The sequence below is a fragment of the Ischnura elegans genome, chromosome 9, assembly GCF_921293095.1.
Source record: "Ischnura elegans chromosome 9, ioIscEleg1.1, whole genome shotgun sequence".
Classification (NCBI taxonomy): Eukaryota; Metazoa; Arthropoda; class Insecta; order Odonata; family Coenagrionidae; genus Ischnura; species Ischnura elegans.
This window is the reverse complement of record NC_060254.1, coordinates 33,978,593-34,005,563: the sequence shown is the minus strand read 5'-3', so window position 1 is coordinate 34,005,563 and position 26,971 is coordinate 33,978,593. Positions and strand designations below refer to the sequence as shown.

The following is a 26,971-nucleotide window of genomic DNA, read 5'->3' as shown; positions in this document are numbered from 1 at the left end:
AAAATTTTAGTTTTGGATAGGAATATATATATTTAATAGAAATTTTGTGGCAACAAAATTGAAAAAAATGTTATTTGACTATGTCGTCTTTTGTTAACCAGTGCAGGAATAGTGATCCGGCACCATGACACCACTGATATTCTGGGTTCAGCATCCAGTCAAATATCAAAGATTTGACATGTAGATTCCTACCCAGTATGGCAATATTTTGCCTTCATACACATCAATACTTAATGTGCCATCCGACTGGCTTGGTGAAAGTTGGTTCATTCTAGGTGAATTGTGGGTAAAGGCACAATTAGAAAATGATGCTTTTAAGTTTTGTATAATTTGTTTCCACCACAGAAAAATTAATTAAAAGCTTAAAGACAGTGTTTACTTCCAAATAAAAATAGCTCTCAGCTCCGTAAGTTTACAGCATGCGGTACAGTTATCACTCTTATTGAAAGTCATAAGATGGTTGATGAGAATGTCCGAGCTATTAATCGCCATGCAACACATCAGCTTGCAAGAGTTAAATAGAATGCTCAGCACTCGAAGCAGGGAAGAAAAAATTGCTTATGCCCTAGCACAGAAGGTTAGAGAGAAAACCATTGACGCTATGTGAATACTTTCATTCAGCACCAAATTTATCCACCAAGTTTTCAATGCCTTAATACTCACTTAATTAGCGATTCTGAGAAATATCAGGAAATAGCTAGCAGTGCAATCTGAAACCCTCTCAACCACAAGCCCAAGTATTTTATTAAAGTAAGAAGTTACATGATTTTAGAGTCGCTATATTAATGGCACTATTGTAAAATGTCACATTTTAAAATAATTGTGACATGAGACAGAGAGAGAAGCGTCCTTTATATTAGTAACTTAAGTAACTTAAAAAGCATATCACAGAGCTATTCCTGGAATAAATAAGGAATATGGAAAAAATGATTTCATGCATTTGAAATTAAAGATACAAAACTGGAACAAAATTAGCAGTCATATAATATTTTGATCGTATTATTTATTTTTAACTAGTGCACATACAAATTTCCACTGTCAAGCTCTTATGAAATGCTCAAGAAGTGAAAATTGCAGGTAGCTAAAAGGAAATAATATCCACTCATCAAGGGCATTACACTTATCAGCTGTACCCTACTGAGACCAATAACTTCTTGGAGCACTGCCATTCACAATCCCTATCTTGGATGGGAATTAATGGGAGTGGTTGATCACAGGTTAAAATGCATTGAAATTTGTACATGCAGCATAAATATACAAAGTTATTAATGAATATGAAATTACAAAATATTTACAAAAACTCTTTCATTCATGGATACAAAAACATGCTCGAAGTATCAATATACAACCAATACCGTGCTTAAGACAAAAACTTGTGACTTTTTTTGAAGTACATAGAGTAAAACTGCAATCAAGTGGTTAATGTGATAGCGAGACAGGTGAGTATGTACTAATAAATTCCAATGCCAGTACAAATAAAATTTCAATAAAAAAACAAATCATCCTCACATAAAGCATAAAATTTCAAGTAAAACCTTACGTACAAAATGGACAAATACCTGTTCAAAAATTAAATTACAGCCAATGACATAGTGCAGGTACAATGTTTCTAAATTAAAAAAATGTACAAAAATATATTTATAAAAGAATACTTCAGTACAATATCGGGGAAAAAGTATCACGGCAAAAATCTTGTCAGGGTACTTTCCCACCATTGGTACAAACAATGTCATTAGACCAAAAAGGGACGTGGGGTTAACTTAGGAGTACCCCGAGATTTTGATACACTTCTTAAATTCCGAGCTGATTGGGGAGTCCTCGACGGAGTATATCCCGGAATTCGGCTCATTGTCCTCGTTGGGGTTTTCATAACTGAAGCAGGTTTGGCTGACCCAGGAGTGTTGACAATACCCAATCTCGTGTTCTTAAGGGGACGCAAGGGCGTGGGGTGCCTATCCTCAGGCTTCTGAGCTTCCGGTAAAACAGAGCTTCTGAAGTTTACGTCTTTATTGACTGCCTCCAGATGGTGCTGTGGATGTGGAGAAAAATTAAATGAAAAATGAAAATTTACAAACAAATCAAATATAAATGAAATCCAAAGACCCAGGAGTGATGTAGCGGAATTTTTACATGTTGAAATAACACAATTTTCAATAAATTGAATATTGATTACAAAAAACAATGATAAGCTAAGTTCCAAATTGCACATTGAATCATTTGTGAAAACATGTCCTAATTTTAAGAAATGTTTGAACATCACCTCTTGATATTTGAAAAAATAATTCAAAAGTTGCTCAGACTTAGGAATGAATAAGGAGTTTAAAAAAAACTTCATTTCCACCTGTGTATAAGTTTAATAAACTTTTCAGTGGTATGGTAACATCCATTCTTCCATTTTTTTAATCATTTATATCATCCATTGACAGCAGCTCAGATACTAATTTATCATCATTACTTAACCATAAATATTTGATTGTGAGCACAATGGACAGATTCCCTATCCTCATACAATAGGGTGGTTTCCTATTTTTTTGTCTAAATCGAAAGATTATTACTCCTGGAGTACGCATTTCATGCTTTTAGATTTTTGAATGACGATATCTATTTTTTACGATTAATTAAAAAGTGAAAAATTTCAATTGCCCGAAAATGTGATGGCTAAGTATGAATGCTGGGAAAAGCCCGCGTGATGTCATCCTGGTTCCGGCTGCCACTTTTTGAGGCCACCTTGGTGCAAGGCTATGAGCACCGCTAAGATGCAGGCTGCTAGCAGGTAGTGCTTGGCTTAAATAAGGATTATTAATACCCTATCAAATGAAGGAAACTTTCCGACCATAGGCAATTTTAATAGGTGATTATTAAGGCATGTTCCCCTGAGCTCTGTGCCACAGGCATGCATTGGTAATCTCAGACGATGTAAAACTCCCGACTACACGTATGGTATCTAGGCACCTGTGACGTCACATGGAGTGGTATCGCATGGGTGCCAAACTGACCTTTTTCAAATGAGGTATAAATTGACCATTAACATTTGTCTTAACTGGGATTTCTAAAACCAAATAATTTGTATATTATGAGTACACTAATGGTGGGTAACCGATCACAATCAATGCCCTTCGTTTTCTTTGATGAAGGAAACTACCCTATTCAAACATAGTCCTCTGTTCAGGAAATAGTACATAGTAATAATAATTAGAGAGAGGCTCTTACAGATCTTGAGGTCGGGTCCTGAGGTAGGTGAGGGTTGATAAAGTTAAAAAATGCAAAATAAATGGCAAAAAAATTATAGACTTTCCATGACTTTGCTCTAGTGTCTTCATCATTGCATTGTTCTAATGTTGTGACCCAATATCTAATATTTTTGTACTTGGATGATCCACAATAAATCAGTCATCAGAACATATGCTTTTAATTTGTATTAAACCTTGCCACCTCTTGAGAATGAAAACAACATGACTCGCAAACCTGTACGGGGGAGGGGATTATTAGGAAGATGTTGTAGGGGAGGTGATTATTTCATGGCCACCATTACAGATTTCCTATCATCTGCTACAAGATGGGTGCCATTTTGCAACATTGAGTGTCTGGAGTGTGAATTGACAGGTATTTCATAGTATTGTAGGGATGGATACCATCAGTGCATGGATTTTTATTGGAAGTCCACTAGTATAAATGCTCGAAATCATTTTTTAGTCATTATTTTCAGACCCCTCAGGAATGCAGTGGCAAATAAGGAATTTACCGTAAAGGATTCAGTCATACTCCTTGGGATAATACCTTCCTCTGCATGGAAGTGCCTGGTCATGGGGGAATACCAATGTCACAAAACATGTTAGATATGTAGGTACACCCATGTCTCGTATAGCGCAATTTCGATTAGCGCAATTTCGATATAGCGCAAATTCGTTCCTCGGGGAAACATTGCAACGCAGTGTAGCCTAATCAAAAATTTAAAACACTCTAGTGATAAAACGTGAACTTGCGCTAAGTACACACGTAATTTCTATCAATTTACGCATATTAATATTGTTTCTTGCCTCAAATCTTCTTTTTTGTTTATATATTAATCGAAATTCATTGCTGTGCAATTGCCAAAAGTATTACTCGTCATTGGGTCCAGATAGCCGGCCTACCGAAGATTTATCTCGTCTCCTTAACAGAATGATAATAAATAATTTAGATCGTTAATTAAGCGTGGGGCTAGTGGAAATGAGTTTTTTTTTCAGCAATACGGTTTGATACGTATTTTTGCCGTCGTAGGTTACCGGGCGATTGACTTCCAGGTAGAGGGTCTACGCTAAAGCCTTCAAGGTCATCGGTATTCACGGGGGAGAAATGGAGCTGTGGCCGAGTTGCGCATGAATAGCATCAACACATAAAAGGGTCCGCTATAGAGTCTCAAACACAATGGCTTCGTTCCCTCCCCGCAGTCATAGGCCTTCTGCGTCTCAGGAATACAGCTCAGAAGAAGAAGGTGATTTAGATAGAGCCATACAGAGTAAAAACCAAGAGAATATGGCAAAAAATAGGAATGCGTGTAGAAAAATCAAGAATTTATCAAGAAAAACCATAAACCTAGAAGAAGACTTGAGAGAGGTCAATTGCTTTGAAAATGGAGAGCGTCAAAGCGATATTGCGTGGAAGTTTAAACTCACGATGCCTTATTTTGAATAAAGACGAAGCTAAAATATCAGTGACCTCAGCCGCACCAACTTCAACCAAGCGGTCTACACATACGGAAAGTTCATGGTGAATCAGTACAAAAAGACGAGAGTGGTAATCGCTCCGAGACATTTAGTGAAAGCGGTTGGTTCCAGAATTTAAACGGCAAGCAGGTATTTTCAGTGCGGCGATATCAGGTGAATCTGCAAGTGTTGATAGCGCAGCCACCACAACATTTTCTGATGAACTCCAAGCTGTTATTGAAAGTGGCTCCTTTCCCCCTCAACTAGATCTAGTGTTGACGAGACGATATTCTTTTGGAAAAGAATGCATTCTCGTTCATTCATTTTCAGGGAAGGAAAACCTGGGTCAGGTTTCAAGGCATTTAAAGACTGTTTCACGTAGCTGCTAATGACTCGGAGGACTTCAAATTAAAATGATTTATCATTCATAAACTCTGCTAGCTATGAAATGGCATTTAAAGTAGCATTTTCCTGTCATTTCGATGAGCTACGAAAGGGCCTGGGTGACACAACAGTTGTTTTTAGACTAGTTTTAAAAATCGTCAACTGCCGGCAACGCATTACGATCCCCTGAGATAGCAGATGTTAGCCCACCCGCACAACAGGATGGAATTTCGAAAGCACGTAAGAATTTTTTTTAACGTGAATAAAAGTCTTTGAATGCGTGAATACTATCTTTAAAGATGTTTTAAACTATAAATATTTATAGATAAAGATATTATATTTATAGATACTCTCAGCATAAAATATTACATCAACCCTCACCCACTCTCCAATTTGATATCCATCCTGAAGCTCTATGCAAGCCTCATAATGGAAAGGAAGTCAGTAATTTCTACTTAGATTTCTAGTAAACATGCATCCATGTACAAAAACAATACAAAAAATCTAAACTTAGAAGAAATGAGGTATTACTGGTGTTAATCAGACTAGCATAAATGAGAGACAAAATTACTTATTAAAAGGAACAAACTTAATTAGCACACAAAACACAGGAGATAAAATATTGGATAGCGAGTGGATACCTACAAGTAAACCGAAGGAGGGTGTTCTTAAATATATGTTTGCATGTTGTTATAGCCATTGCGTGCATGTGATCTGCCAATTAAATACCTCAATGCTCCATTTAACACTGGAATGCTCCAGGTGGTTTTTTCACAGATTCAATGTGTTAAAAATTATCTTGTAGCACAAAATTTATAAATTAGGGAATGAGCAATATATATTACATTTTTTACAAAAAACCTTCTTATTCGCATGGAGAATTTTAGAAAGCAAATTTCATTGCTACTACATACATGCTAAAAATTTTAAGGATAACTGTCCTACGCGATGAGAAAGTCAATCTTAGGGCATGAAGGAACAGAATAGTAAATGTTGTACAGCAAAATTGGAGGAAGTTATAATGACGTTAGACTAAATAAAGAGCTCGTCAAAGAGACTACTTAGGGAATTCTAGATTAGTAATGAGTCTCTACATTCTAATTTTGACAGGAGGATGATCTCTTGCAACACATTGGTTGGGCATCAAGATTAGTCAACTTATAGCTCCTTTCGGCAAAGAGAGAAACTAGTGTATCTTACTAAGACACCATTCTATTATTTCACATAATAATTTCCTACATAAATAATACTGTAATAATTTAAATGAAATAAGCGCAGTATGGTATTCCGCAAATGACTAAGATTTTCAGAAAACAACTATGTACTACTGAAGCTAGATTGTCAGCATATTTTTAATTTTCAAATCGAATTTGGTAAAATTTACAATGAGTATCATAGGTGAATAAATACAAAACATGAAATTAGTTCCCTCATAAAAATTTCAGCAAATGTTTGTACAAATTACTTCCTCTGGTAACTATGAACACCCTTACCTTCAGAAACTATGAACCTTAGGCAACAAGAAAAATTGAACAGCTGGATCAGAAATAAAACACTAAATTTGACTTCACCACACACAAGGGTTAAGATCAAGCAGAAAGATTGGACAATTGACATACACATGGGATTCTTAACAAGAAAAGTTTAAGACTGATGAAAACTAATGACCCTCAATAGTCTCTCTAATAATGCTAGTTCTGAAACACTAGTAACACTCTCACCATTCTTATTTACCGTAAAGTCAGCATAGGTCGCAATGGTGGATGCAATACTGGTGTTTGCATGGTCTTCAATGATTGCTGGGATTTTGTTCTCTTCACCCATCTCTCGTAGTGTTGGCTTATCAAATAGCCTTTGGGAAACCTGCCAAGACAAAATAACATAATTTAGCATCAATTAGATAACGCTGAAACCCAAGTAATCATAGAAGCAAATTTTAGGAGTAGTGATGAGTAGCAATAGGAGTGTGAGCCTTTCATAAAAAGTTTATACAGGCTTTTCAGTAGCAGGGTGTACAGTTAGAATATAGGGTACGAAGTTTAAAAAATAATACTGATGAAGCAAAAGTTTTCACTCCAACATATTTCCAAAGGGAGAATTTTAATGCATGTTTTCCAGAGAATAGGGCTTCTGAGAGGCTAACACATACGCTCAGGCAATGAAAACTCCCCTATCCCTCATGATGTAAAATCTGTACCTATTGTCAAATAAACAAAAGCTGTAAATTGGACATAATAGTTGTAAGAGAGGCATCATCTGCTTTTCAAAACAAGCTAAAATTTTACCTTTGATCTCCAAATTAAAATCAATTGCGCATCATTTATACATCGCTGATACAGCACAAGCAGCACTGAACGGATTCTGATTTCTTTGATGACGGACACTACCCTACAACCAGCTGGAACTACAGCACTATTTTCCATGAAGAATGAATTGTTGTGAGGGTCTTAGCAAAAAACAATTTGGTAGATGATTACTTCTAAACTACACAATACCACCTTTAAAGTAAAGCAACACCTTTGCCGAAGAAAAATCATTCTCCCCAGTAAAATATAAACCCCTTTCCTAGGTCTTTGCTAAAGGCATTTCTTAATCAGCTGAAATTGATGCATTTTTAATGAAATATGATGAGTCTGAGAAGCATTCGTAGACAGTAATTGAAAACAATGAAGCCATTTTGAAATGCTATACCAAACGGTTCACGTGAAATAGTTGATTTAATCAGTGGCGTAACTATGGGGGGGGATGAGGGGATAGATTCCCCCCCCCCAAAGCATCAGAGAAATAAAGTTATTTAAAAATATTGCCTAGTTTTGAAATATAATAACTGCATCTGCTTGAATTTAAATTTTTAGTGCCAAAATTACGTAAAAGGTAAATTCAGGCATGTCATTTTTCAAAAATTTTCCCACCCTAAGCCATCTCATCCCCACCCAAAGCATATTCCTAGTTACGCCATTGGATTTAATAACATTGCTGGTTTGCTATAAGTCTACAAGTAATGGATGACACAAACGCAATCAACAACTTAATGTTTACATGATCTAACAGCTTCTCTTTACCTGTGAAAACCCGTTCTCAGCTGTAGTTTTCAATCTAGACTTGGTAGTTGAAGAAGCATGCTCTAGGAGACGTGACTTTGTTGCTGGCGACTTGGCAGGAGTTATCGCGTATTTCCTCTTGCCTCCACTAACTTGGGTCCCCAGTTTAGCCTCTTGATCCAGGAGAATTTCTTTCGCTCTTTTCTAAAATAGAAAATTAAGACAGAAAAATGGAAGAAATAATAATAATAATAGAAGTGGAATCATGGAAAAGTTATACACAAGACTACCACCATCTCTCTCCTATTAACTTTCTAGTTATCTTGACAAGAACAAGCTGTTCAGAAGATCCACAAAAAAGCATTGAGTGAATCAAAAACTTACCTTGACTAAAAAAGTAATGGCCAAATCAAAGTCTAAAGCATTTACTTCATATCTTCGATCACTTTGAAAAAAAGCCAAAATCACTTCCATCATATACATAAATAGTGCCCACTGATAGTCAGCATCTAAATAATGAGATGTGAACTAACCTTATTTGCACGAATCTAAGACGAACACGATTTTGAGGCAATATTCTTTTTTTTGGAACTACACTAGGGAAAAAAATTCAATTATAAAAAAAAACTACTGTATACCTTCGACCATAGTCCCTTCTGTTTTGCTCAAAATCTCCTGAAGACAAGTATTAGGGTGGCCTACACTATGCCTCCTTTAATAATTAGGTCTACGAGTGGCAATGCCTATAGTGGAGCACGAGAACTTCACTACTGAATAGGCAACCGGAAGATCACCTTAAAGGTGTAAATTAAGGCATAGAGCACATAATTATTTGCTATTCTGTTGTTTTCAAAGATTAATTAAGATGTTCTTATTGTTTATTGGAAACCTGAGACCAGAGATACCTGGGGGCAAATTGAGTAACTTTACATTCAAAGGTAAAGATCCGGTTTCCGTGGAGTTTAGATGAACTGCTCGATAACAATTGAAGGAGCGATTGGGTAACTTACATTAGAAAGTTTTCCAGGTCTCGATTGAAAGTATCTCGTCGTCAACACATCACTTGACGTTACGACCATCGCCAATTGTTCACAGGTGAGTTTTGGGATTGAATTAAAATGTTTATTACCTTTCATGGATGTCTTTTTTTGGAATTAAGTGAATTATGCATTCAATTTAATTTTTAAATCAGAGTGATATGTTGTTAATGATGTGAACGAGTGGTGAAATAAATGCAATTTGTGCGAGTTGGTTAACAATGGCACAAAGATGAGCAAGTTCAAATTTCCTTCGCCATGTCACATCGGTGCAGTTGCAATGAAATTATCTTTTGCACATGTTTGATTTAAACGTAGCTGCACTATTTGCAAAATTATTTTCTTGATAAGGTTTAATTTACTTTGGAACACTTAATTTAATTTCGGAATGGGCAGATATTGACAAGAAAAATGATTTATTTTATCAATAATAGTTTATTTTAAGCTCTCAGTAACCTCGTAAATTCAGTGGAATGGCTTTATTTTGATGTACTTCAATAAATGTCTGCAATGCAATATGGTTTATTCAACAAAGTACAACTTTATAGATGATATTTGGGTGTTTGAGATGAGAGGAGATATCAAAGATGACTACGCTTATTTGCTTTTCCTTTCAAGTAAGAGGTGAAAGGTTTGCGGTGTAGAGAATATTTATGATTTGGAACATTAAGAAACTTATTTATTGCAGAAGTGTGGAATAGAACAAAGTATTTTTATTTTATGATGAAGCAGTTTCACAAGGTAACGCCGGAGACTGTGTCTCATATGTGATGTTTGTTTTAACTGTTTATCTAACGACTATCATTAAAACATGTCGTACTAATTCACACTCGTGAGTTTTTATTCCTATCAGATATTCAATATGTAGGGATCTTGGGGGCATAGAAAGGCGAAAAGGAGAGACGAAAAACAGCATCATCGAACATACGTTCATACATTTTATCTAAATGAATTCACTTAATAAAAACTGAAACAAGTTATCATTTGGCGAAATGCAATAGTAAAGATACACTCACTGCAACATTTTAAAATAATCAGCAGTATATGAGCAACAACTATTTATCCCAAATATCTGTTATTGTCTAACAGAAATGAAAGGATATAATAATGAATAGAAAAAGAATGCTTTCTACACTAAGTGAAATTCTTTCAATAATATAAACCTAATAGGCTTATTGTCTCTGAAACCAATATTCTTACGTTAGTTTAGCTTTTCAAAACAACACAGGCAATTTCAGCCTTACTGCGCATGTGCACGAGGAAAAAAATTGCGAAACATATACCAAATTCAACTAAATATGACAACATCGTAACTTTCGATAGCTTGTTGACGATTGCCCATACACAATCGCACCTTCAGCTAATGTTCCAATACCGTGAGCTCAATTGAGAGCGAATGAATCTCTAACGATCAAAAGGTAGACAAGTTACACAATCGGCCCCTGGCAAGAATTTGAAGCTCAGGAGCTACGATCATGGTGTTTCTTATGCTTCAGTAAAAAAAAAGAATTTCTTATTTCATGCAAGTTCCTTACCTCAAGAACACAGCGAGAACAAGATGATCTGCACTTTTCTGAAATCTTTAGCTGCTGAGATTAGTTACGGCAGGCTAATATCCAACTCATGGCCAATAAAAGTAATGGAACTAAGTTTTCAAAATTATATTTATGAAATCATTTTCTAACCAGAGGAGGTAACACAGGAAAAATGAAAAAACAGGTGCTTTTCTAAGGCAAACCCAGGGTAATTCAGGCAAACATGCGGATCTTAAGGGGTTCACCCGATGTCTGATCGGTGCCTGGCAAAACTTTGCCTTTTGCCATTTTTTTGTTAATGGAAGATCAAAAGATCTCATTTACAAAGCTGCCATTTCTCTCATTGGTTTTTGATGCACAGCAATCATTACAGCAAATTTAGGACTACATACATAATTTAGATTAAGCAGCATTTAAAGTCAAGACTTAAGCATCTAATAGTGTGAGATGAACCCTCTAATCTGCAGGGGATAAAACATTGTCTTAGATTTGTGCAAATATGGTATCAAAGTGTCCCTTTTAACGGACATTAATTGTGCCCATAATATTCATTTTATGGAATTTCAAATAAAATACCAAGAAAATTTCCATTAAGTGATCAGCTATACTGACAATCATGACATTATTTCAAACATAATGGGTGCCAGTATCAAACTTTCTTTATTTTGGATTAATAAGATATTAACTCTGATAAGAAAGACAATGAGTACTATAGTAAAATAACACCCAGAGGAACCAGCAATGTAAATACCTTTCAAAGGAGAAAGAAGGCATCTGTTACATACTTCATTATAATAAAATGCATAGTATGAGTATAATTATTGCTAATTATACATTTACATGAACTTAACTCTTGTAAAAATAAGTAAATACAAAATAATCCTGATTCAACATTTTTCAGGGGGGGACAAAATTTGCAACACTTAATGTGGAAAAGCACTAAATAAGGAACAGTCATTTTCTTCAGGTTTTAGGGTCTCTAATGCTTGGAATGGCTCTCTATTAATAATAACGTGGCCAGGAATTTCACTTGGCGAGGGTGCAAAACCAGTGGAGTCCGAGGGAAAATTTAAAAAAAAAAAAGGGTAGAAAATAGAGGATTTTAAACTAATTTCAACACTTGTTACATAGGAAAAATCTTCATTTTTCATAGAAATCTTTGGTAAATACATGATTTTACAACAATTTGTTTCCTCAAATGATGAAGCAAAGTACTTAATAAAAACACAATTACATAATTGTGTTTTCATATTTTGGGGGGGATTCTGGACCTCAACCCCCTCGCTACACCACTGGTGTCACATGCAGCAAAAAATTCATTGATTAAATGTTCTCTTCCCACTATGAAGGTTTCATAACACTTTTCAGGAGAGAGCTAAAAAATGGGGAGTAAAATAAATCAATGAGTGGATTATATTTTAAGAAAATTATAATCTACAATAACTTAAAAGCATTCCCATGCAGAATAATAGCATGGACTTGATTCCATTTTTACACTTTTCAGAGGTCTCGAAGAATTAAATAAACTTATTCCATAAAAGTGACATGTAGCTGACTATAACAAGTTTTCTAGGACATAGGTATTACACTATTACTCATACCACTTCTTTTTTACATAGCACGACCTGGGTTTCAATGAATTATCATCATTTTCATCACAGTGTTATAGATCCAAAAAAAATTATTAATAGAATACCAAGTTAGTAATGAGTTAGTGAATTTTGACTATAGCAAGTCAAAAATAATATGAACATATCTAATTCCCCAAAAATTCGCGTCATTATAGACAGGTGAAAAAAGAGACAGTAAAAGATCCTTAATCTATTATTCTAAACTACGGAATATCTATTTAACGGAAGGTTTTCAGGAATTTTTCCAACTCAGTGTATTCTATCGCCTCGGCCAAGTAAGCCACTAAAATGCCTTTTGGAGTGCACATTTTGGATTCTGATGTCAACCTAAATAGGAGAATCATACTTCAAGTGTTCATACAAGTCGATGGTGATGCAACTTGATGGCTAACACTACATATTTTGTCATACATCCATGACCTCATGCAGGTTGAATGGAGCCGGGAGAAGTTGCTTACGCAGTGTGCTGATCACCTTGTTTCTCACCAGTTATAAATAAATCATGGTTGGACCTTGACTAAGGATTAGCCAAACTCTGCTCAGTAAAAAGCTTTAATCTTCAACAGAACTGGAGTTAATCTAAAAAATTGTCCATACCTCAGGAGTTTAGAAATTTCATCAGAGTTACGATGTTGAAGTCAACCACCAAGGAATTCCAGCTGGGTTTTCGTATTTTTCGTACCATAATAAACATTAAATCGGGCAAACAAATCTTTACGACCTTAAATGCAGAGAAACACAGAATGTGGAAATGCTACGTAAGGAAAATATTTACATTGTTCAGATATGGAATGAATCCCCAAAAAATAAACACTAAATTTGGAAAAACAAACGCGAAGACGTTAAATTCGGATCCGACTGTACCTGAAATAGTTCAACAACTCATGGGCATTTGAACATTCTGGGAGTTTTGTCAAAGGAAACCACAAGCAAAGTATCATCACTTAAAAATATTTTATGAACACGCAAAAGGCATGCTCATTATAAATGGATGCCAGTCCTTTCATTTGCAGACCAATATTTCAAATATTCCTTCATGAAGGAATGCATTTAGATACAGTCATGCTCAGGATTGGCGTAAGGCATCTCAACAATTCACCTCACCGATTCATTTAAAAAGTAAAGCAACAATTTTCCACAGGGGCAGTCAAATAACCACAAGTTTTATTTCACATTCAGTAAAAGAACAAATTAGGTCAAATTTAAAGGACATTGGAAGAGTGATAGTACATATGGGCTTCCAAAATCATACAAGAAATACTAAAAGAAAAATTCATGTGACATACCCTTTTAAGTTTCTCCTCTTCTTTCTGAGCATGGTAATTATGCCACCTGTTTTCTATGTAATGCATTAACTCCACACCATTGTATTGACAGGTCTTGCCATGGGATTCACACCATGCTAAATAATGCTTCTTTAAATTGCTTTCAACTTTTGGAAGTTCCTAAAAGAGAAAAATAATTATGCTGAAATACAGTATTTTTTCATGCAAGCTGTGCACTGGTTTCAAATCTATGTCTACACTACAGACTTAATTGACTTCACTTAAGTCTAATCTTAATTGTGGTGTGGTAGCTAAACTTGAGCTTTAAGTTGAGTTCAGTGCTGTGACTGTCTATATCGGGAAACAGTGATGTTGACAGATGAAGATCTAGGAGAGCAATTCTGTGATCCAGAGCCACTGATATTTGAAATAAACTTCCAAACTCCGTGAATTAACCATTTTGGATTCAGAAGGTTAAAAGGAAAGACCGATTTCAGTCCCTGAGCAAACGCTATTTGGCTAGAGATGATGGAGCCAGAGGAATTTAGAATTACATACTAAGCTTGACTTCGTGGAATAACATAGTCATAACGTAAACGGAAACACTTAGTCAAATTACACTCCTTTATTAAAAGCATTGATGTTAAATTTTAACCTTCAATTCCTCCCACGTCCCATTAAATCACCATATCTCATCCCCTTTGGCATCCCCAGGACTAAAATCCGAAGCCCAATGCAATGGTTTCAATAGCAGTGTATGGGATTTTACTAAGTGCATTCGTTTATGTTATTTTCGATTATGACACCATGGAAACTTAAAGGAAGCTGGTGACACCTACACTACCACCTTAAATAGAGCCAACTTAAGTGGTCACTTAACACTAGGAGGACGGGAGTTTCGCGCTACCTAGAAGGACGGCTAGGGGTCATTTGACCCCTAAAATGTATTTTGGAATAAAATGCCTAATTTTCAACCAATATTCAGTTTAATCGTATTAATTGTTGAATCAGTTCATTAAAAACACTATTTAACATCATTAAATATTATTCCGATCGTCAAAAGTTAATAACAATTATTTTAAAGAATCATGAATTAAACCGTATGTAGTAGTCGATTTCAAATCAAATAATGAAAATACATACATTCAATACAAAAGTTGTGTTTCATGTTTAAACAATAGGGGTACTGGGTTTACAAAATTTGCATTAAAATTTTTTTAAATTGATACTTTGTTGTAAATCTCAGACAGACAGTATTTTTTCAGCGCTGTTTCCACAAAATATTTTTTGCTCTGAATGCGTTCATTGGACGATTTATTCATCTACATCTAAATCTACACACTAACCCGCAAGCCACTTAAAAGCGTGTGGCAGGGGGTGTTAGGACACCAGCCATTTGCACATGAAAAGGAATTTGGAAAATGGAAAGGAAATTGGTGCAATTACTCAATTTCATGGTATTTGGCACAGTTTTCTTTTTTGTGCCCGTGGAGATATGGCTGTTGGATTTGGAGACGTGTAAATAAATTGATACATGCTATCCATCATATCTATCCCCACTTTGTTTTTATTATGAAATAGGATGGTCTCTGGTATTCTTTTATTCGTTTCGGAAATAGTGTCGTCTGAGATCATGCTGCTGAGTGAAAGTACATTATTGTTCTAGTTTGCCTGATTCTACGTAAGAGTATGGCCTAAGGTATTTTTGAACACTCGCTTTGAATGGATTACATGGCTATTTTAGGAGTCATAGATATTTGTGTGTCACGCCTGTTTTTTTCAGATCGTCCATGCAAGAGAAGTTTTTCATTTTTTTATGACTTCCTGCCAGCTGGATGGATGGAAAATAATTGTTACAAGTTACATTTATTCCTGAATTCTTGTATGTTACGGTCACTTTAGTAACTATTTATTTCCCCAACGCTTGATTTGATGGCCAATCATCATCTTTGCCACAATATGGAAATTCATTTAGGCTGTATTTTCATTTCACATCTGTCAAAACCCAGTACTCGATTCCAAATTTGTCTGGTTTATTTGGAATTTACCTCATAAAAGGACAGCTGCATTTTGTTGGATAGAGCTGTGCATTTGCTATCACGCCAAAGTTGCCATCGAATTCACTATCTTGGACTTCGTCGCTTCCATCACACGCAGATGTTGATGGATTGGTCAGAATGTCCTTGAACTGATGTTTACGATTCACTTCCAGACTGATATTCAATATTCCCTACAGCTATTTGAATCGCGATGATTCTCTTCTCTTGATATATTTCTCAACTTCTTACTTTCTTCCTCAACTCGCTACTAATATGCATGCAAAAAAATCTACAAACGAAAGCACATTATGGTAGAATCTTCTCTAGTTGCATTGGAGGTATAGAGAGCTGGAGAGCATTATAAATTCATACAAAAGGACAAAATTTTCAGATGTAACGCTAATTGCCGTTCGAAAGGCAGGGACTCAACCGCCAACCGTATCCTGATTCGTATCTTCCAGGAACGTGCAGTAATGCTTTTTCTCCAACCTACATGCGGATTCCAAGGGTAGTATTTACAGTAGAATTTTACAGTCCACCCAATTCCTCCGCTCTATCAAAAAGATACAGGACTTTTCCCCAGGACGCAGCGTGCAGTCAACCCGCCCCAAACCCCGACGGGGTCAGGCGGCACTAATGCTGGACACACGGCAAAGGGGCTAGGTCAAGTGACAGTGCCGTCAGGCCAGAAAAATGAAAGTTATTCGTAAACCTGATGAGTCGATATTGAAAATAATGTCTCTAAGAGCTCTGAATCTTGGACGACTGAAAACAATTCTTGGGATACGTGACGATTTTCCGGTGTGGGTAATACAATAATCATTGAACAATAAATAAAACAAAATAAAAATATCATAATTACATGAATTTACGCAAATCAAGGATTGAAAAGGTTTTATTTCCCTTTGCTGCCCAAAAAATATCGAAAGATTGTGCACAACAAGTTGCTATGCCTAGGTTTTCGAATACAGATAGGAGCCCTTGGGACGAAACTGGCATTGAACCGGGTACTTCCAGATTCAAAATGAAGCAAACCATCTACCACCCTAGCCTCTTGCTGATTATATGATATACATGGCACTAAAGGGCCCACGGGTAAGAAATTACCGCGAAAACCAGTTGTGGGTCAAATGACCCCTAGCCGTCCTTCTAGGTATAACACGTCATAAAAATTTAAAACAAAACATAATTGTTGAATTTTCACTAATTTAGCAAAATATAGACCAAAATGAACAAAGCCAAAAAGTTTCAAAACTTTAAAAAATATTTTAATAAGAGAAAAATAAATTTGAATTCTGAAAATGGGTCAAATGACCCCTGCCATCCTTCTAGTGTTAAGGTGCTAGTGTAGAGCCATCATATCCATTCGCTGCTGTGAGGGGGTGTGGCACTTTGAAGTCTTTACTACGTTGGCTTCTCACCTTATTATGGTATTGCAAAGCTGTAGCAAGGTTTATCACAAAAAATGTAAGCATTAAAGCTATGTTGTTAAAAACATATAACAACGTAATTACATATTACGTTGTAGCAAGACTTTAAGATGTCCCTTCTTACTTAATGTGCTTTTCTGTCCCTTTTGCCTGCTCTATTTGTGCAGTAAAAGAGGATTAAATGAGTATAAATCCTTCAGAGTTTTGAAATAATTTGCAGTTGCCACCCTAAATATAAATTCTAAATAAAAAGCTAATTGGTCATAGTTTGCGAGAACACAACTACATTATGAGCAACGCCAAAAAATAGGAGACAAAGTTGCTGGAGGCAAATATGGTGTATCTGAATCATGCATCCAAGACTGGAGGAAGAGGAAGGAGAAATTTGTGTATCCTAAGTGTTTCCAGGAGGTTTCGTTGTTAAATCATCCCGACCCAAAGTTAGTGCACAGAAATTAGGTTACGCATTGAATATATTTCAATTCTAAACGCTAATGATGTTTACTAGTCATGCATAATTTCAGCTTGCTCTTCTTGTTAGTTGGAAACGGACGATATAACGGATAACAGACCGATTAGGGTTGCATTTCTGTCTTTTGTTCAGCTATACTATTGTGTAAATTTTACCGCAGGACAGGGTGCCAGTGAGGGCATTTAGGTAATATTTGTCAAATACCGTATAAGCACGTATAAGAGGCGCACCTTTTTTCCCAGAATTTGCAGCCAAAATTGAGGGTGCGCCTCTTATCTTCACCCCTCCCCTTCACCAGTCGCAAGTCTAAGGGGAACTGAGTGGCCTTGGTTTTCAGTGTGAGTCAGTCATCTGTAATCCTAGGTCAAAAACAAGTGGCAGGCAGGGAAGTTTCTCCCTTAGTGACGTATTTTTAAAATGCTCCTGTTTGCTTTTCTTGTAAGCATCGCGCCGTCACGTCGGTACCCCAGAAGTGAACATGGAAGATCGCGCGGGGGTTTTTGCTCCGGAGGGCACGCTAAATTTACTGCCACGAGTGGGCATCCCGCGGCATTTATACTGCATATAGTAATCGGTTTTATCTAACGTAGAGAAACGCGTATTTTTGAAGGACATACCTGGTAAATAGTCGATATCTGTCTTACCGAGTAATTTCCATTACGCTGAGGACCTGATTTTCCAAAAATCATCTTCAGGCGCTAATATAAGGATTATTGCAACTGAAAATTATATCGGTGTCAAATCCTGCGCTTTAAATAATTCGAACGAGTGTGTTCATCGTTGGACTAAATTGTGGATGGAAGAAATCAGGAATGCTTTTAAGTGAAGAGCGCGGAAGGAGAGGTCCAGGGGAAGGAGCTCGATCCCTCCGTCTTCGAAGTAAGCAACGAAATACGGAGGGGAATGGGCGCGCTCCCTCCCCTCCGTATTTCATGCTATAGAGCGTTCCACATTTAGTTGACAGTATGGGCTCTTATGGAGAATCGTTTCCCATGTTAATCTCCATAAGGCCAGGAGCGCGGTGTTGTCAATAACAGCACGAAAATTAATGTTGCGTTATGCACTGATTAAAAATTGCATTCTAATGTAGAAAGAGATGCTGCATTCATTGGGGCCAATAGTTTTTCGATAAAAATTATAACAAAAGCTATAAAAAACATTTCCTTAAATTTCCGTCAGGAACATGTATTTTTTTACTTTATCTTCTTCTCGCAATTTCTGCCTGACCGTTGTCTGTATTGAATTGAATCTTCTGCACAAAATTCTTCACACTATTTTCTCTTTGACGGTTTTCACTAATTGTACAAATTATGTGTTAAAATGTTGTTATGCCGACGTAACACCCTTTAGGACAAGAAAATTTTGATTTTTGCAAGGTAAAAAGTAGTCGCTTACTACCTTACGTTTCTTACGTCGTAGGTCCCTATATGCTGCGTATCAAATGTAAAAATAACTACAAAGTTATTTTTGGTGAAAAAAACATAAACCTACATCAATTCTGAAGCGAGTTACAAGGTTTTGATCTTAAGAAAAAATATTACGGCGCCGCCGGGGCGGGCTTCTTGCTTTTTCTTGCGCGCAGAGGGAAAATTCTCGGGCGGAAAAGGAGTGTTTTGTTAATGTATACTATGAAATGTATTTATCTATTTGTTTAATATCCTAAACAGAGAATACTCATACATCGTAAAAGCATTGTTTTTATCTGAATACATTGATACACGAAAGTAAGCAAGCGGCTTGGAAATAAGACGCTTTCGCCTTGGGTGTTTCGGTCCCACTGCATAAGCCAAGAAAGAAAATATCTCATAATCTGTGCGAAACACTACGCCTTGCAGTGCATGCCTTTTACAAAAGGGGGCTTGGGTTTTTTCTCATCCAGTGCACGCCTTTTACAAAAGGGGGCTTGGGTTTTTTTTCTGAGTTCCTTTCATAGGGTACCAGAAAACCTGTACCAAAATCGACCCTAGCCGAAGGGGCCGGGGGGTAGAATTTACGAAGGCGTTCAGTTTGTCATTGCATTTTTTTTTGGAGTGAACAAGTGTTGTGTAGTCTGCTGAATTTGAGAATTGTGAAGTGTGTTTTACACTTATCTCTGCTGTAACACGCCCAATCAATATGTCCGATACAAAGAAGAGGAGAAAAGGTGAGAAGCTCATAAGCCGCGAAAGACAGTAGGTGCTCAAAGTCTTCTCGTATTTAAGGAAATCTCTCAGCATTAGTGGGGCCTGCCGAGAAGCTTCGAAGGCTACTGGGTGCTCGGAGTCCACTGTTTACAAAGTGAGAAAGGAAAGCTCCCGTGGTCCATTTGTAACTCCTTCAAAAACTAAAGAAATTAGACAGCCTTACAAAAATTCGAGAGCAGTGATTTTCGACGATTTTGTGAGATCGGGAATTAGAAGGATGGTACATGAATCCTTCGTGAAAAATATTCCTCCGACTTTAAAATCCATCTAAAACTCGGTAAATATGGATAGTATTCTCCCAGATTACAAAAGGACAACACTATATCGTCTTCTTTTGGACATAGGCTTCGTGTACGAACGCAGGCGGAAAAGAAGCATCCTTATCGAAAGGGATGATATTATTCGTTGGTGGCACAATTAATTATTTAAGGCAGCTAAAAAAATATCGTCGCGAACATAGGACGAGTATATTCACAGGCGAAAGTTGGATTAATGTTGGACAAATAGTGAACATTAGTATGCGAAACAAACAATTAGAAAATCCGCGTCAAGCTTCCTTGCTGGACTAATTGTAAGTACTGGGCTTGGCCTCCACTTCCCGAGGAGGACGGTTTGCTATTATACACGCAGGAACGATAAATGGGTTCATAAAAGAAGCATCGCATGTGTTTCTGTACAAAAAGAACTCAATGGATGAGCATGAAGAAGTGGGTGGCGAGTGTTACGAGAGATGGTTTGAGCACTCACTTCTTTCAAACTTAACCGAAGGATCAATTATAGTGGTAGATAATGCCTCTTATTACTCAAGGGAATTGCAATCCTTGCCTAATACAAGGAGGAGGAAAGAGAACATTAAGGGAATCAGCTTCGAAGATGTTAGCTTGAAAAGAGATCTTTAAGTTACAATAAACCAAGTACGGGAAATTTTTGAAAAATTAAAGATTGATGATGTCTTATAAAACATCGCCTCTCATGTAATACTAGCCAGAGCCAAAAAAATAATGCATAATATGGAAGGAATAGAAATTTTGTCTCATTCAGGAGTGGCGATAATTTTTATTATCCTTCAATTTATTGTTATTTTTTACATTACAGATAATTCATTATTCAGCTTGTGCATGGAATAAGTGCATAATAAAATAGCAAAAGACTTTTCATTATATATTGCAGCAAAGGCATTGTAATTTACGCTAAAGAATTCCTCAATTTACGCCGTCTTTCGTGCAATCCCTAACTCCTTTTTGAACTAAACCATTTTGGCGCTCTATGATGTGTGGTTGCATACGCTACTAGGATGCCTGCCGGCGGAGCGGAAGCTTGGCAACACTGTTATCCATAAGGCCCGTACTGTCAACTAAATGTGGAACGCTCTATACGAGGCTATGAGCGAAGGAGCACGGGAAGAACACGTCCGATCTTGCATGTGACGTCGTTGCCTTCAAAGCGAAGGGGCGAAGGCGCAGCAATGTGATATACGCAGTTTGCGTTGCCTAAAGTTTCCAGTCCGTCTCGTCTTGTATGCATGCGCTTATGCTATGCTTGTTTCTTCCGAAATTGTCCTGTTTGGACTATTTTGAATATAACTAGCCTTGTTGTAACTATAAATCTTTGTGTCAAACAATTAGAGCGTAAAAAACTTAAATTCTGTCAGATATGCGCCGCGTTAGATCTCTTTCTTTTTTTGAACCTCGTGTGTGTCATACAATTATTGAAAGCTATCGAGATATCTTCGGGCTTAGTAGATGACTCACCTAGCATTTGGCCTCCATACACTGGGAGATTGATCAAGGTCAGTTGGTGATACGGGGTAGGGATGAAACACGTTTCCATTGCTCCCCTGTAACTTGATGTTTTCCTATTTTCCTGTGGGGTCTCGGAAAGGAAAAAACAACGGCAGAGGCATTGGCTGATGAAGGGCCGAGTGTGGTTCCGTTAAATCTACGACGTGGTTATTATCCTACGGCGCTGAGATTGCCCTGATTGTTGTGCAAGCTCTTGGGAAGGTTCATGCTATATGCCTGTCATGTTTTACCTTAAAAATTTTCCACGGCTGCAATTCTATAGCAATACTCCTCCGAGACCATTTAAACAAAATTGTTCATGAATAGGGCAAACATCGTAGAGCAACGGCGTATGCGAAGAGAGGATCGGAACTCTTTCTACTCCCTCTTATGCCACTATTACCGCCGCAGTTATCAAAATTTCCTTTTTCAATTAATATTGAAACGTACGTACGTCTGAAACACAGCGCGATACTATTAAAAAAATGCCGCAAAGTTTTTTTCTTCATAGCTCCGATGCTCAAAATAGGGGTGCACCTCTTACACGTGTGCGCCTCTTACACACGCTTATACGGTACCAATATGTGCCCATGGGTTTGTTTCTATCTGCACAGTCTCAGGTGGAGTCTGACCAGATTTAATGTTCAGATGCTGGTTTCTTGTACAGAAATGACATTATTTGAGCATCATTTATGCCTGTTATCATTTCTGGTAACTGTTTCAAGCATAAAAGACAACTGAAATGTTTATAATAAGAACTTGTTATGTAGTGTAGTGTGAGATAGTTCAATAAGCTAATGCAAACCTTCCAAAAAAGCCACACTAAAAATGCCCAGAACAATCACAACAGTCTGAAATCAATGGACTAAAATTGTAGCCGAAACAGCGAGACCAATGATGCAAGTGCAGGGGCAGAGTGTGGCCATAAACAAATTGATTTCTAGTTTTTAAGCAGATTTCAGTCTATGGGCACTAATTTCACTATTTCATGGAGAAAAGCTCCACTACTGAGTTGGGTCAAAAGTTAAGTGTTAGGTAATTCAATGGTCATGATCCATACTGATGCTAAAGTAATGGGCAAATAGCACCCTCAGGATAAGAAAAGGCACCAATCAATGCATTATAAAAACTTGGATAAACTCTTGATAACAATTTAATTTTTCTTCATTTATAATATATCGATACCTCCACTGTACAAGTGCTCAAAAATCGCCCATTGGATCAAACCCGCTTTATCTACGAGTCCAACAATACGCATGCGCTCAGATGGCAGTAGCCAGAGCAGAAACGCTCACCCTTGAAGCTTGCAGACTAGGAGTTGAGCTTTTGTGCCCCGGCTACTGCCAGCTGAGTGCATGCATATTGTCGGTCTCCTAGATAAAGCCGGTTTGATCCAGTGGATGGTTGTTGAGCAATAGTACAGTGGAGGCAGGGGCAGATCCAGGATTTCTTTCTTGGGGGGGGGGGGGGGGGGGGGGGGGGGCACAGGCAAGTCCGTATCCAGGATTTTGTTCTGGGGGGTCACAAGGATACCTCATAATACAAAAAAACGCAATGATAATGGGACCGTATTAAAAATCTTACATATTTTTTGGCATGTGCCCTCCCCCTAGATCCACCTATGAGTGGAGGTATCGATATACAGTTGAGGACCTCAAATCCGGAATCCAGAAACTCGGAAAACCAAATATCCCGAATGTTTGAAAATACCTCAGAGTAGTGGCTCCACTCTCCGAGCCTAGTTCTGGGAGGAGTAGGAAGTTAGCACACGCTGTGAACATACACTAATAACCTAGGCATCACAAATATCGAGCACAAGAGCATGAACGCATTTATAAATTAATTAATTAATTAACAAAATATACTATGAAGACCAGAAATCCAGAAACCCTTAGGTCCCAAGCTTTCCAGATTTGAGGTCACATAACATAAAGGCCGTTTTACACGGTACACGGAATTGCGCAATCTGACGTACGTGCGAAGGCGCTATCAAAATTGCGTCGTGTAAAGCGGCGAATTACTAGAACACATGCGAGAAGGCGTGGATGCGAGACGGCCTAATAGCCCCTGTTCTAATTTCGTTCATGCATTCGCGCAATTCCACGCCATTTTAGAAATTAATGCAGCTCTAACCTGCGCAATTCCGTGTACCGTGTAAAACGGCCTTAAAGCGGTGAATTGCTAGAACACATGCGAGACGGCAAAATAGCCCCTGTTCTAATTTCGTTCATGCATTCGCGCAATTCCACGCCATTTTAGAAATTAATGCAGCTCTAACCAGCGCAATTCCGTGTACCGTGTAAAACGGCCTTAATATTCATTTGATCCAACCATACTTAAAGACCAATTCAATGGCATAAACATTTTAAGTTATGTGTGCAAAATGAAATTGGCATTACAATATCTAACCTTTTGAATAGCTTTCCTTTCCTTTTCTTCCTTCAAAAGTTGTCCACCACGGTTGGCAAAAAGTCTCTCTGGATCCGCTTTCTCATCCAATTCAATCTGCTTCTCAAAAAGATTATTCCACTTATCCAATGACTCCACAACTTGCTCACAACTTTCTGCTTCTTTTTGAAGCCTTTTAACTTCCAGTTCATGGAGTTCAAGGAGCTCTTCCGTGTAGCTTGTCGACTCAAAGGCAGGAAATGCTGAAGTTTCTTCGTCAAAACATAAGCACCTCTTTCTTAGCAGCACAATCTCCTGTCTTAAAGCCTCAATGAACTGCTTTATGTTTATTCTCTTCAATTCTTCACATCTGTTTATTTCCTTTTTTAACTGTAAAAAAAAAGGCCATGAGGGGAACACATGCAATATGTACGAAAACATATATTGAAGTGTCATTCCAATTAAGCCAATCCACATCATGCCCCTAACTCACTTCATCAACTTATCAGTCTCTCCCCACTATATCAAATTAATGTCATTGTGATTAGGTCTGTATTCTTCCTTCCTTTTCACTCTATTTGATATCCACTAATTATATCATTTACAACTCAACCATTATAGGACTAAATCATTCAAAAATTAGCAAAGGTATTATTCCTCACATCAGTAGAAACTGAAGACTAGAAGAAGAATAATGAAGAAGAGAATTTTCGAGAGAGCCAAAATTTGTATTTCACTGAGTAAATTATTTTGAAGAAAGTCATTAGTTTGCACGCGTTTATCTACCTACATCAGAGGTATGATAACATTTCTTAAAGGGCAATTCATCCACTCAATATCTCCCATGAGATTTAAGTTCTACAAAACACTTCCCTTGCTGTGCAATTTGATACAGAGAAGTCGAAATTAGATGGATCAACTCAGTGGCGAGTGAAGAGCTAACTGTAAATATCAATATTCTAGCATCGGGATTACAACCTTCCCACGAAGGTCTGATCAAAAATTAATATTATTACAACCCAACCATTGGAATGTGTTTTTAGAATAATCAATAAATAATTTACTCGCACACTGACTTACACCATTAATGGTCTTCATGCCATGCCCTCTGTGGCTTTCGTGAAATGCCTCTCTGACGTGAGGGGACACACACAGTCTATCCCACAAAAGGGACAGTGTTTCTCGTAATTTAATGGCCAATTCCTTTCTGCTCTCCAATTCCTGAACCAACTCTTGATGTCGGCGCTGAAAAAGAAATTAACATGCATGATTAATAGAGGAAAATGTGAAAATAAAAAAAAAGAAGCACAGAAGTTACACGAATATTCCATCAATTTGACATAATTATTTACAGGAAAAGATGACATATTCCCAAACCATACTATAAATTTAAATAACCGCAGACTCAAAACATAAACGCATGCTTTTAGAGGAAAATCTTGCATTTCTTGAGGAAAAGATTCAAACCTTACCTGAATTGATGTCATGAAGTCCTTTGTCAAACGAATGGATGTGATGTCTTTCGCCGTAACATTCCTATCCAATGGTGTTTTCGCCTCAACTTCCAACTCCTCCATCAAATTGAGAATTACGGATCTTTTCTCCAAAAACAATTTTTCCATTCGATCCTAAGTAATTAAAATCTTCAACATAAGAATATATTTTCCTTGCGCATGGATACGTTTATATTAAAATCTCAAGAATAATATTGCTTACCAGTTCCATTTTTTTAATTTCTAGATCCTTTTTGTAATCTTCTAAATACGAAGACTTGGGTATTTTACTTTCCCCGTACGAGGGAAACTCGTCAGTTCCAAGACGGAAGCTATAGGTTTTATCCTGGAAAAGTTAGGAATGATTAACAGACCCATTTCAACTCGAAGGCGAAAGACAGCACAGCTAAGCAAGAAATAAGTGAGCAGGTGACAATAACTTATAGCCAGACCGCCCTATCAAACCCATCCTAACACATCTTTACAGCATTAATAACAACAAACTTTAGTAAAAAATCGAAAGTGATTGTTTACTTACTTTTGCTCTGTATTCCCAATAAGAGTCAAACCTCTGCTTTCTCAATTTTTGAAGAACGTCCAATTTGCACTTCAACTCATTTTCCAGAACGACTAAGGATTTCCAGTCTTCTTCTACTGAAATGTCCTCCTCCAATTCCTTAAAAAAGAAATGAAATCACTGCAATCAATATCTGCATTTACAATATTTACGTCCTCCTCAAATATTCTCTATATTTACCGTTGCAAGCTTTTTCACTTCCTCAGTAATACGCTTGACGTCAGCAATTAACCTCTCTTTATGTTCCTCTTCCTCTTCTACCATTGTCTTAAACATGTCCTGAATTAAAACGAGACGTTAATTCATCATGCATAGATTCGGAATTTTTTAGATACTTGAAAGACGACTGATACATACCCGACAATACATCTCCACCATATCCATTCTTTTGACCATTGTTTCTTTTGTTAAACCCATTTCTTCCCAAAGACGATTTAATGTTTTAACACCGCTTTTAACATGCTCATTTATTCTGGAGACATGCTTTGGCCTAGATATAACATGTAAAAGAATTCGCTGCATAGTTAGGAATCGCCGTAACAATACGAGCAGTCTAATGGAAAAGGAAAACTACCATTACAATAATAATACATACCATAACTCAGTCGCCTCCATGTTACTCATTTAAAGTCCTCAGTAAATCCAAATACAAACTCGATTAAAAACTCCTAATTTATTACACTGACCGCTGTTTCAAATTTGCTGCAACCACCACAGCACCGCCCTCGCCTTTTTCAAACACTTTAAAAGTCCGTTGATAAGCCCTGCAAGCGATTGGCAGAGGAGATTCAAAAGGACTGAATGTGATTGGCTCTTGCGACTGGTTGCGGCCGTGACCCGAGCCAACCAATCAAAATTGATTATCACGATTTTGGTTTTTTGGCGCAATTTTGTGAGGAATTCACCCCGCACAATGAATGATGTCAAGAGCACACTATTTCTCTCATCGCGCAGATTATTCTATGGAAATTGCTGTGGTGCTGATGTAAGATGCATAATTTTCAGGTTTATATTCCAAGTTCTCTTACAC

The 26,971-nt window shown here is 37.2% G+C and overlaps 1 protein-coding gene across 2 annotated transcripts; it reads right to left on the bottom strand.

Annotated features, from left to right (window-relative positions):
* Nucleotides 1-985: 985 nt before the first annotated feature.
* Nucleotides 986-26,701, bottom strand: LOC124165533 (protein regulator of cytokinesis 1-like). Of its 2 annotated transcripts, none has more exons than XM_046542977.1 (12): nt 26,537-26,701; nt 26,299-26,431; nt 26,122-26,220; nt 25,903-26,040; nt 25,588-25,710; nt 25,344-25,499; nt 24,952-25,116; nt 23,893-24,261; nt 13,600-13,758; nt 8,132-8,314; nt 6,804-6,932; nt 986-2,029 (listed from the first exon to the last, which is right to left on the bottom strand). In XM_046542977.1, exons 1-12 carry the CDS (start codon nt 26,563-26,565, stop codon nt 1,733-1,735), a joined length of 1,980 nt encoding a protein of 659 aa, XP_046398933.1. In that variant the 5' UTR covers nt 26,566-26,701; the 3' UTR covers nt 986-1,732. The 2 variants fall into 2 exon arrangements, with proteins under 2 accessions (XP_046398933.1, XP_046398935.1); XM_046542979.1 differs by having other exon boundaries at nt 1,911-2,029; nt 6,791-6,932.
* Nucleotides 26,702-26,971: the final 270 nt, after the last annotated feature.

What these genes read in the sequence shown, in the direction of transcription:
- LOC124165533 (XM_046542977.1), bottom strand. Translation starts at nt 26,565, where the DNA reads ATGAGTAACATGGAGGCGACTGAGTTATG. An exon ending in AAGTGAAAAAGCTTGCAACG is followed by an intron (nt 26,041 to 26,121) that starts GTAAATATAGAG and finishes TTCTTTTTTAAG; the next exon opens with GAATTGGAGGAGGACATTTC. An exon ending in ATTGGGAATACAGAGCAAAA is followed by an intron (nt 25,711 to 25,902) that starts GTAAGTAAACAA and finishes TAACTTTTCCAG; the next exon opens with GATAAAACCTATAGCTTCCG.